The sequence below is a fragment of the Camelus bactrianus genome, chromosome 11 (genome assembly GCF_048773025.1).
Source record: "Camelus bactrianus isolate YW-2024 breed Bactrian camel chromosome 11, ASM4877302v1, whole genome shotgun sequence".
NCBI classification, from domain to species: Eukaryota; Metazoa; Chordata; class Mammalia; order Artiodactyla; family Camelidae; genus Camelus; species Camelus bactrianus.
In genome coordinates this window covers 54,480,866-54,494,103 of record NC_133549.1, presented here as the reverse complement: position 1 = coordinate 54,494,103, position 13,238 = coordinate 54,480,866, and the positions used below count along the sequence as shown (strand labels likewise).

At 34.1% G+C, this 13,238-nt stretch overlaps 1 protein-coding gene across 3 annotated transcripts in view; it reads left to right on the top strand.

The window, feature by feature from the left end:
* PCDH15 (protocadherin related 15) overlaps positions 1-13,238 on the top strand; it is a 721,184-nt gene that overhangs the window by 115,266 nt on the left and 592,680 nt on the right. For all 3 annotated transcript variants that reach the window (XM_074374029.1, XM_074374028.1, XM_074374030.1), the window contains exon 2: positions 7,062-7,180. In XM_074374029.1, the coding sequence (XP_074230130.1) occupies positions 7,090-7,180 (91 nt within the window). In that variant the 5' untranslated portion in view covers positions 7,062-7,089. The remainder of the gene's footprint in view (positions 1-7,061; positions 7,181-13,238) is intronic.

Sequence of the window (13,238 nt, the reverse complement as noted above, 5' to 3'; positions counted from 1 at the left end):
TTTGTTGAATGTGTATTTCTCCTTCTTGTTGTGTTCAAAATGTCATTTCCATCCTCAATCCCATAAACAACCATCATCTAAAAATTTAAAATAAACACTAAACTGATCAACATTTTATATACGCCATGTTTTTATCAGATCCTCCCATGCATTAATTTTCTTTTTTTAAATATATTTTATTGAAGTATAGTCAGTTTACAATGTTGTGTCAGTTTCAGTACTTCAGTCATATAGGAACATACATATATTTGTTTTCATATTCTTTTTCATCATAAGTTACTACAAGATATTGACTATGGTTCCCTGTGCTATCCAGTATAAACTTGTTATCTATTTTATATATATTAGTTAGTATCTGCAAATCTCAAACTACCAATTTATTGCTTCCCATCCCTTCCTTACCCCATAACCACAAGTTTGTTTTCTGTGTCTTTGAGTCTGTTTCTGTTTTGTGAATCAGTTTTTTTTTTTTCAGATTCCAAACATAAGTGATATCATATGGTATTTTTCTTTCTCTTTCTGGTTTACTTCATTTAGAATGACATTTTCCAGATGTATCCATGTTCCTGCAAATGGCATTATTTTATTATTTTTTTACGGTTGAGTAATATTCCATTGTATAAATATACCACAACTTCTTTATCCAGTCCTCTGTCACTGCACATTTAGGTTGTATTGCTACATACAAATTACCACAAACTTAATACAACCCACAGTGACTATCTTAGTTTCCCTGGGTCAGGAGTCCCACTACAGCTTAGCTGGGTACTCTACTTAGTGTCTTACAAGGCTATAATCAAATGCCTTCTAATCTGTGTTCTCATCTATAGGCTTGATTAGGGAAGAATCCTCTGCAAAGCTGATTAAGATTGTTGGCAGAATTCATTTCCTTTTAGTTGCATCACTGGGGGCTGTTGTATGGAGGCCACCCTCAGGTACAAGAGGTTACCCATAGATCCCTGGCATGTGTTCCTCAGTGTAGGCAGTTTGCACCATAAATATTTGCTTCTTAAGGCTCAGATGGAAAATACCTCCCTCCCCACTGTGCTAAGAGTGAGTCATGTAACTTAACTGAATTAAGGGGATGACATTGTTTTATCTTTACCATATTCTATTAGTTAGAAGTAAGTCACAGACTTCATCTGCACTGTATTGGGGAAGGATTATACAAGTGGGTGATTCATTTTGGGGCACCTTAGGGTGTGCTTCACACAACCTGTTAAGATAAAAATTCCACATAGACTTTTCCTTCTTTCTCCCTCCCTCCCTCCTTCCCTCATTATTCATTCCTTACTTTTTTCTCACACTGATGTAGTCTCTGTATCTATAAAATGCACAACCCAGAATCAGCACTCAATAAACATTTATGCAGTAAATTTTAAAAATGAGTGTTCTTTTGTACTATTATTTTTTATTGTTCAAGTTTTCATCTGTCAACTATAGCAGGATAAAATGGATTTTATTATCCGAATTTTAAGCTGGATGAAATGGATTTTATTATCCTAATTTTAAGCTGAGACTCACAAGTTTTTAGTAGTTTACCATTTATATGACAAAGAAGTAACAGCTAGGAATGCATCCTGAGTCTCTCTCATCCCAAGTCAGGACTTTTATTGTAACACATTAAGAACGTCACTGGCATTTTTACAACTGTCAGCTGCAATCTTTCTTGACAGGCTTAATGCTTTTATTTTTGCTAATGAATTTACTCGAAGAGAAAAATAATCTATTCTTTATTTGTATTTCTTGGGATGTTTAACCTTCATCAAATAAGAATATTAGTCATAATCTGTTTTCTATGCCAGAGAATGACATTACACAGAACTCTCCTTCAAGTTTCCTTTTAAATTCACGCATATGCTTGCTTGAGCTTTAAAACTCAGTTTTAAACTTATTTGGCTATATTTTTAAGTTAAACATCCCACCTGCATGTACTAATATTCAATTTCTTATAATCAGCTATAATGGAAAGGAATCTGAAAATTATATATATGTATATGTAGAACTCAATTGCTTTGCTGCACATATGAAACTAACATTATAAATCTACACTTCAGTAAAAAAAAAAGAATTTAAAAAACATGATTAAAAAAATCCCACAGATATGTAGAACTTGGCTTCTAACATTTAATAGAGCTCACTCCTGGCAAACTAAGCTTTTTCCTGTTAAATATATTTCCCACAATTTCTTAGAAAATTATGTCTAAGACTAGCATTTAAATGATAGCTCAGAAAATACATATTAAATGCAAATCTTTTAAAATTGGAAATTAAAATTTAATACGCTCCTAATCTGGAATCATTACTAAAGTACTTTAAAATGATACATTAAACTGAAAATATGAAATATGGTGTTTGCTCAATAGCAGTCATTGTGAGGAAACTAAATTGATTTATTTCTTCAGTAGAAGCAGAGTGTCTGACACACAATAAATATATAGTAAATTCATGTATAAACACTAAAACGAATATCCAGTATATCCAGATAGCAGTAATGGACATAGGTTTTGAAATCTACTCCCTCTTTAAAATCAGACTTAGTCTCATTCTATTAAGCCAACTAGTATGACTAGACTATTATGACACATGTTTTGTACCTGTCATTGATTAAATTGCATATTAGCTTTTTCTAATAGGATACAATCTTTAAATGTAAAGTAAATAGGGTAACTATATTTGTCAGTAATTTGTTTCCTTGATGAAGAGTATCACTCAAAAGAAAACTGGTGTCCCTCCTCCCTTTATCTCGAGTTTTATGATTAAAACTACCATTTAAAAGGGATAAACCCTTACAAACGTGTTAAGGTACCAACTGAATTTTCCAAAGTTCCATCAAAGTTTGCAGAAGAAGGATGTCTAAACTTGGACTTCCCTTGTGTGTATCACTTTGTTTCAGGAAATATATTTTGAATTAAAACAGTTGTATTTAATAATTACAACTGTTGAGTATATATTTAAAATGTTCAAAACTGAAACGCAACACATTCTCTATAAACAGTTGCAATGTTGGCCAAATAAATTCTTATATAGATTTCTTCCCTTCCTCACTTTTGAAATTATTTTCACCAGCTTTGATTCCACCATATTGGGAGTGTATGTATACATACTGAGACCTAGAAAGAGAGAGATTATTTATATATATATATTATGAATGCACACACACAAAGAGAGTGTACACAAGTAAACATACAATTTAAAGTGAACAGCAGTGAAGGTACACTCAGGCATCGTGGCGTATCAACAAACTGCAAGGTCCAGGGAAGATTAGACCAGCCTGGTTTGTCTGGGCCAGGCTGGAGAGGTGCCTTAGATCTCACGGTGCTCCATGAAAACACAGGTTATTTTGCTGCCCTCACCTAGAATTAGCCTCAGTCTGGCCATTTCTGTCCTTGAAACAGAATTCAGCTCATGACTGAAAAACATATAAATAGGTGATAACATCAATATTTATCTCTATGTATAGTAGAAATTTAAATAAAATATAAATATAGTTACATAGATTTTATGTGTAAAAATGTAATATAAATGTTATTATATATAAAACTAGATTTTATATTTTACATAAACATATTTATGTTTTTATAAAGATGTGTTATAAATATATTAATATGTGATATAAAATTCTCTATAAACATAAACATATTTATAGATATATTTTTAATATAAATTTAGATGTAAATTATAACAGGATAATATAAAGTGATCTGGAAAGAGGGAATATATCTGAAAGTCTCTGTGAAATTTTATTTTCTTGAAGTGCATATTACAAGGAGAAAAGAAAAGATGATTCATCAGGTCATGCTTATGAGTGATAACTATCCTCTGTGGTGATGAAAACATCCTGGACAGTTCGCACTGTGGTGAGGTAGAAGAAAGGTTTCCAATCAGTCAGTTAAGGAGTTCACATTTGTTGTGGCGAGATGCAGTGACTTTGGAAAGCCTTGTGTTATCAACTTGATAGTTGAGGCTGCTCTGAGAGTTTGCTTTATCCCAGCAAGTGAATAGTATATATTTCTTGCAAGGAGTACAGAGCAGTGACATGTTTTATGTTTATAGCACTATCTAGATGTTGTCAGAGACAGGAAAGTATCTGAGTTTGACTGAACAGACCGTGGAATGGCAGATGCATATGTGCAGCTCCCAGTTCACTGAGAGATTCCAGCTTGCTTCCTGACACAGCATGGGTACGGGATTTCTCATCACGATATTGGCAGTGGGCTGCACCTTTTGATATTTCAAAGAAATTAGTGTTTTTTTCACATAGCAGGCAGGGATAAGAGCCTAAAAAAGGTAGCTGACACTGTGAAAAACGTACCCAAGGGAAACTGCTGTAATGTCAGCCGTGGCTGCTTTTGCCATGTGTCACGACAACCACCCCAGACGCAGGGAGTTGGGAACAACATGTCAAAAGCAGACCTTTGACTATTGACAGCCTTTTGATTTATATTTGAAAGTGAAAGACCATGAAAGGCCTCATGTATTCTCCCTCCAACAGCTGAGCAGCCTTCTGTACTCAAGGCGGTAGATACAATCAAGGGTGCCTTCAGCTGGGGTTGTTGAAACAGTTACACTTTCCTTGTAAAATTCTTCTCCAGTTATATTATCAGAAAGCATTTGGCTGCTTCATATAGTCTTGCTTCATGTTCTGAAGATAAGATTTATGAAAGCAGAGATACAAGTAGGCTTTTTTCATTGATACTTTCCAACTGCCTAGAAGAGTGAGTGGTACCCCATAAAGCCTCTATAAATGCCTGTTGAATAAATGCTTTCTTTAGAACACTGAATGACAGAGAAATGAACATGGTAGCTTTTTTATGCAAATAACGTTCAATTCAAAATCAGTATATTGTGTCTTGAGTAATAGTAGCAAAATATTCTTAAGTCTATGGAAAGTATATAGTAAATTGCATGAAACTCAAACCACTTATATGTAATATTATAACATAATTGGGAAAACTGCTTTCTTCCCCATATTTTTGACAATATACTACAGTTGACCCTTGAACAGCATGGATTTGAATGACACAGGTTCAATTTTACGTGGCTTTTTTCAGTAAATACAGTACCTGTAATTTCATTTTACAAATCTTTAAGTGTGGGGGAAAGTTTGTGTTTGGTTAGGGAATCCAAATATGTGGGATCTAAATAACTGAAGTCTTGATTCCCTCCAAACTGTTTCAGCTTCCTGCTTTTGGGTGAGTCATTTGCCAATTCTTTTGTTTCTGAGGTGGAGATGATAATAATCAGATTTTTCAGTTTGGGGAAGGGGGATGGTCGGTGCCATCCACCCCCAAGTTGTTCAAGGGTCAACTGTGTTTCCAAATCACTATTGAAAAGTCATTTAATAAACTTATTAATAATTAACAAATATCAGAGTGTTGAATATGTCAATGAATTGTCTCCCCAAAAGCAAGTACAATGACCTTATTTGTAGATCAACTACATTCCTTTTTAGGACTGGTCATGTTCTCAGTGGCTAAAGCATAGCATTATTAGCCAGGGAGATCTGGAGGGACAATTTGTACTCTTAGAACAAGCCAGAGTTTGATATGGAATGTATAATAAAGGTACAGTGCCATGTTAGAGGTATTGTTTAAAGGCACCTATAAGAACTTTTCCTGCAATTCTAGACATTGTAAAACTAGTAATGAAAATGGATATTGCTTTGTTTGTTTTTTTCTAATATCTTTTAAGTGTTTTCTCTTTAGTTTTAAATTTTAAATGCTATTTTCTGTTTCTTAATGTGTCACATTTCTTTAAAAAAAATGAACAAAGAATTGAAGCTATTATTTGCATAAATCTTAATGGAACTATACTCCAGGTTTGGGAAGTAGGGGTGCAATATTTCTCCTTAGGGTACAGGGGAGAAATGCAAGAGCTATTCTGGGCCTCCATAGATCTTAAACCCTGAAACATGTATTCTCTTGGAAATTTTCTCATCCTTTCCTATAATGGAATGAGCAGAAGTTTCAGACTTACAAACCACACCACCTCTTCAGCCACTCATAAGTTTGTAACCTTGAACTAGTGAGCATGACCTTTCCTCCACAGAATGGAAGATAATCATACCTACCTTATAGGCTATGGGAAAGACAGATTGAGGAAATATATGTTTGAGCACTTTAAAGACTTCAGAGATGTGGAGCCAAAAATCTCACATTAAGCTTTATGGAGTGCTCTCTCTGAGGCACTCTTCTAAGCATGTATTTATAGCAATTTACCTCAAGATAAATTTGTGAGGTAGGTGCTGTTTTATCTCCATGTTAATAAGGAGGAAGGTGAGACAGAGATGCTCTTTAATTTGCCCAAATTCATAACTGAGAAGTTGAAGAACTTGAATTTAGAGGAAAGCCATATTCTCATCAATCACTCTTACAACTACTGGCATTAGTCAATTTTATTTTCTTCCTTTCCTGCAATAAACATGTATTTTTATATTCCCTTGATATTGAATAATAGGCTCTTTGAGCTATCTGTGCCTAGAAGTTAAAAAAGCAGAGACTGAGTGATTTACGAGGTTGGGGCGGGGTAGGGGGTGGAATGTATTAAGGGTCAGATAAAAAGCAGACTTTTTTTAAGATAAAGAAACACAAGAAGAACCTATTCCATTTTAAAATGTCTGTGATCCAGTTCACTGACATGAAATTTAAGGACTGTGAATTCCATAATTAAAAAAATTTTGAGCTTGCATTTTTAATATAATTTTTAAATCAATTATATATATCTACATATGCTATTGTGCAAATAAACTTTATAAAAACACACACACAAAAAGATGGATGACAGAAAATATATAGAAAAGCAGAATTCAAATATTCTCAATTTACTTGCTTACAAAGTGAATGACAGAAAACACGTCTTTCCTTAGAGATTACTTGTCTGCAAATTCCTGTAGATGTGTTCCAGTGCATGAAATAAGTATGGTACTTTGTTAATGGATAGTGTGGCACAGGTAATTAGCTATGAAGTCATTAAGGCTTTTCTGTGCTGTGACAGTTGTGTTTACCTGTAACAGATTAATGAACTTGTCAAATGTTTCTTTTTCCTCCTTATTATTTCAGATCAGCCTTGAGTGGAATTTGACAGAAGATGTTACAACAGTTTTATCTCTGGAAATGGTTGGCTTCAGGGATTATCCTTGGCTCTGTCTTCACAATAGGCTTGGGCCAGTATGATGATGGTAAGGATGCTTTTGGTCTGATCTTTAGAGTTAACTAGGATTTCTGTTATAGAAATGAATAATGCTAATTTGTAGCTCATTTTTAAAGGTTGGTGACTTGGTGAAATAACTTACCTAAGTTAAAATAATCTTACAAAAGTAATTTTTGATGCACTTTGTTTCTTAATAAGGATTGCAGTATGGTAGAAAACCCAGTGCAAAGCCTCAATTTGAACACTTACTTATTCTGACTACACAAATGCTTACAAATAAACATTAAATTCTATTTGCTAACCCTTGAACAAACACTAACAATGGCTCTGGATATAGCTTAAGCATATAAAAGATACCAAAATTTCCTATGAGAAAAGATCTCTGAAGGGGTCAAAAGTAGATGCCATAGGTGACTTTAGCATTCGCACTTTAATTGAGTGTTGCATTATTTCATCCCCCACTATTTTATTTGGAAAGAATGAAAAAAATGTAAAAGACTTCTTATTAGACTTTTTGAGTTACTTCTTAATAGTAAATCAGTCACTTTAGAAAGATGTCTTAGTCGTCAAGCTCCTGAGGGACCATTTAACATCCCATTTAACACTGTGTTACATCTGCAGTGGCCCAAATGTGCCTGTCTAAGATATTTCTATATTGGAGGAATCTATCTTTGAATGCTGTATAATGAGAGTGAGTATAGATACAAAACTTTCATAGAAGGAAAACTTGACAGATTTTCCCACCCTAGAATTTGGCTATTTAGGAAAACTGAGTTTTGTTCTTTTATTATTATTAATTTGTTTATTTGTTACTTTTTATTGTTTTTACTTGACATTCGTCTAGCATTCTGAACACATAGGCAACCAACCACCTCCTTACCCTTCTTGCCCTGTCACCTAGTTGCCCTGAGTGGCATCAAAGATTGTGAATTTTTGCGTGTGTTCTTTGCTTGGCTAAAGTGAATGATCTGAAGATAGAGGAATTAATTTGACTTTATCCCAAGCAGTGTTCAAATTCTGTATATATTAAGACATTCTCAGCCCTCCAAATTTAAAAAAAAATCATGCCTCTTTAGGGATTTGCAGAATAATTCACAATAGCAACTATTTTCATAAAGTCAACAGCCTAATCCTCTGAGAAGTTCTGCTAATTAGCACAGTGTTTACTTCAAGTGCCTCTGAATTTAATGCTCATGTCATTGCCATTTATGGGGATTGTGAATCTCCAGTCTAACAAATTTAAAAGTGTACTAATAAGTAAGTATGAAACTGCTACTTTGAAGCAAAAATAAGAATCAGTGAAACTTAAAAGAGCATAACTTTAAATTAAAATAATGCACTTTAAATTGTGCCCCAAGAATAGATGACAAATCAATGTGTTGACATTTATGTCATAAAGCATCCTATTTTTATTCATTTGTAGGGTTCACACTGAGAGAGAGGGATTCACTATCATTGATCACATTAGACTTTCACAAACTTTGTCCTTTTTCAGCACTGTAATTTAGGTTATCAGAGGAAATCACTTCTGGTTTAACCTGTAAGGATATGAATTAGTTTCCTTAAGAAGCTCATTATAGCTCTTGGTCTTTCCAAATGCTTGCATAGACAGCCTCCAAAATAAGATTATCAGGTCACTGTTGGCCATAGAGTAGTCTGCTCTCTGAAGCAGAGTGCAACCTCACACCTGCCCAGTTGTAGTTTACAGTAAGGTGCTCCCTCCCTGCTGGTGTGGAACACCTCCTCCCAGCCACAGTTAATAGCCTTCTCAGTTCTCTCCTCTGGGAGGTAAGTTATCAATGCTTAGGAAGACTGAAGGGATAGGGACTACTGTGGCAAAGAAATATTAATTTTGCATAGTGTTTTATAAAGATTTCTTAACTTCATATGCTTTTCAGCCTTCCTTTAGTACTTTCGTCCTCCAGCGCGGCCCCAGAGGTTCCCTTAGGGCTCACCCAGGTCATTACTTCTCTCTGGCCTCCCTGTAGTCTCCCTCTTTGACATGACTTTTCTTTCATTGTTCATGAAAATAATTTTCATAGTTACTATTTTTTAAAATCCATATAAAATTTGAGCCAATGCAATGCAGGAATGAAATCAGGAATAAGCAAAGCATGACTATAACAGTAACACTTAACTGGAATGTGTGATATCAGTTTATTGAACCAATTTTTATCCAAATGTTGGGGGATGTAGGTATGTGGTTATACTGAAGGAAGACAATGGTGATGATCATCATCATGATAGAAATACATGAATGAAAGGAAAAATAAAAACACTTCTATCATAGATAATCCACGTCTTGGATTAGCCCATTTGATAATTGATAGTTGATTTCCATACATAGTTAGGAGCATCAGACAGAAAAAAAAAGTGAAGGGAAAAAAATTCAAACTACCCTAATGCTATTAATTTAACAGTTTAGGTTTCTGTTATGTTAAAGAATAGAATTCTCCTGGACTTTCAATTAAGAACAGTCTCCTCTGTTTTTCTATGCATTTCCTTACTTAGGCATAAGGACTGGAAGGAAAAAAAAGTACTGTATAATCAATAAATATTTTTTTCCTGAAATAAAATATCCTAGTATTACCCAAATATGTGAAACTGCTTCTAAGAAAAGTATATTGCATAATTATTGTTTTAAGTATTTTATAACAAACTTTTCTTACTTGAGAACTTTAGCTAAGTTTTGAATCTTTGGTATTTCCCATTCAAATTGCTGGAGTAAGTCTTTAGATTCAGTAATAACATATGCAGATGGCCTATTCCATCATGAGATTTCATTTGATGACTACATATTTAAGGAAGTATTAATAACATGAGTGAGCCTGATAGTATCCTATTAAATTCTGAAAGTCAGAAAATTAGCAAACATAGTTGGTTCGCAGTGTATAGTATCTACTCCTTCTATCTTCTGGGACAAAAGATAGAAAAAGCATAGTCCTTTGTCTGACACATTATTCACAGAGGGGTAAGTAAACCAAGTTTTCTACAGGGTTTGTGTTTTTGTTCATTTTATCTTGATTTTGAGTTCATGAATGATTGATACAAGGGAGAGAAAGGAAAATCATATATGGGTGAGGGGTATTTTTCATTTTTTATTATTTCCTCTGCATTTTTAGATTGTCCCTATTGAATAGATGTTACTGCCATAATCAGATAGCAAAAGCATTTGTTAAAAAAAAAAAAACAACTATATATCGTAACATCGTGACTAACTTGGAACTAAAGTGTTAGAGGAGTTTTAAAAAGATTGTGTGCTTATGTGTGTGTTGAAGAGGAGAGAGATTTCCTAAGTGTGTGAGGACCATGAAAGACAACATAAGTTTATTAAGGAAAGGATTCTCCTTGGCTTCTCAAGCATTTAGCCTGGAAGCCAAAAAGCTTTTGTCTTGCCCTTTAGCTATTATATAAATTAGCACAGATGTATGATGTGAACGGACCACTTACATAGAATTCAACCGGAACAATTATCTGAAGGGATCCTGCTTATAACCTCAAAAATGCACAATACTTCTTAAGTCTGTTTCCTTATAAGTAAAAACTCTCTGAAACAATATTACGCAGTTTAGTGCAGTATCTGACATATGGCCAATGATCACTAACAATTTTTTATCTTTATCATTATTATTGCTTCTCATTATTTATAAATAATTATTTTTATAAATTTACATGTCTTGATAAATGAGTCCTTTGTGCTCCAGTGCACTAAATAATCTTTCTTTATATCTCTCAAAATTTACTAAACACCTTGAAGACTTATCTTTGTTAAATTATAGTGTATTCTTAAAAGTATTAAAAACCATCCTCTTTCCTTGGATAGTTTACTGATTCATGTGAAACTTTTTTTTTAATTGAAGTACAGTTGCTGTACAATATTATATAAGTTACAGGTGTACAATATAGTAGTTAACAATTTTTAAAGGTTTACTCCATTTATAGTAGTTATAAAATATTGGCTATATTCCCCATTTTGTAGCCTATTTTATACCTAATAGTTTGTACGTTAATCTCCTACCCCTATACTGCCCCTCCTCACTTCCCTCTCTCCACTGGTAACCACTAGTTTGTTCTATGAGTCAGTTTTTTGTTATATTCAGTAGTTTGTTGTATTTTTAGACTCCATAATAAATGATATCATATAGTAGTTGTCTTTGACTTCTTTCACTTAGCATAATGCCCTCCAAATTCATCCATATTGCTGCAAATGGCAAAATTTCATTCTTTTTTATGGTTGAGTAGTATTCCATCGTGTGTGTGTGTATCACACTTTCTTTACTCATCATATGAAACTTTAAGTGAAATTTGAGGAACATTTTCAGATGTATTTTCATGCTTGTTAAGTAATTCACTAACTCATGAAAGGTCAGTAATAAGATAAACATATCAATTAAGGGTATAGCCATTTTGTAAGGTTTGCAACTAAAATCTTCTAAGGTCTGATACTAAAGCCTGTAAACATCACTTTTCTTAAGTGCATCCAGAGGTTGTAGAGTGCCACTGGTTTACAGTGATTAAACTTAGAAGAGAATGTTATACAAACTACAATGCTGACAATAGCATTATAAGGAAAACATAACTACCCAGTGAATTGAAACACTTGTTTTCAGGCAAGGTGTTTCCCTCTGTTAGGTACCTTAAGAAGAAATGGTTGTATGAACTTAACAACTCTGCAAGAAGAGTCGAATGGTCTTGGGGGTTCATGTTTCTGCACTCTTACAGCCTGACACATAGGGCACCGTTATAGGTATACCCCCGCCTCGCAGACAGCACTCTGTGGGAAACTCTGTCTCCCAGGATCATGCTGGAAGTGTTTTAAAAATTTCTTACTTTTGAGTTTGCTATTTCAAGACTTATCTTCCTCTTGTTAACATTCTCTTTCTCTGAACATAGTACAGTGCAATAGTTCCTTTTCAGTCATTTTCAGTTATAATTAAAGATGATTATTGGAGACTATAAGTAATTTCCAATGAACTTGACTGTCTCTGAAACTTCTCAATCACTCATTTAAATATGGTTTCTTAAGCAGCATATATCAAGAGAAATAGAGCAGTGTACATGCACACACACACAGTAGATAAATACACATTTTAGACAAAAAACCATATATAGTGTATATTGTTATGTAAATTTAAATCTTAGTATAATATAGGCATCTTTCCTTGTCTAACCACTTAGTTCCATCTTACAGACTGTACTTTTTTTATTCCAAGAGGTTAAATTCATGTTTTAAGAGCGACTTTGTTATTTTTCCTACAAGCTGACTTAAAATCCTGTGTTTGACTTATTTTTTCTGGAAGCTTTATGAGCTATTAGATTTATATACACTGTCTAGGTTATATTATTATAGGGCATTTAAAATAGTGTGACAGGAAAGAGCACCTTCAATGCTCGCTCCAGTAAAACTTTCCTAAATATTCTAAATTTCCTCTCCAGACGAAAGCTTGGCTGTGTCTCTTTTTTAGATAATATCCACACTTGCATTTCTTGTTTCCTCTTTTCTGAAGGTGAGTAATCTTGTGGATCCTGTACCCCCAAATGGATTTTGGTTTAGAGTACAGGCTTGAAAAAGCATATGTCTTTTCTTGTTTCAGCAACAATTTCTCAGCAGGCAAGTTCAGAAACATAAACTTTGTGACTTCTCTAGGCTCTGACCTTGTTCCTAGAAGAATTACCTGTGTAGCTTTTGTGTACTCTAGTAATAGGCTTTCTTAAAGCCCATCTGTGCATCCTGGAAGGCCAGAGAGCTAAAGAGTCTGATAAATAAATAAATAAATCTCTGATAAACAGAAGACCAATTATTATACGTAGAAGAATCTCTGTCAGCTAGCACACACCCTCATGCACACACACAAGCCCCCAAAAGGTTATTTCCAAGGTACCTTAGAGTAGCTAAGTACTGATGCTTCAAATACTCTCATTTGTCCTGTTGAGACAGAGAAAGAACTAAAAGGTCTAATTCAGGGTCCAAGTAATGCAATACAAGTAATGATAACTGGTGAGGTGGACGCTTCCCTCTCTGGTTCTGACAACCTAAAAAATGTGAACCTATTGAAAAGTAAAATGCTCACATCCGAATTGTGTGA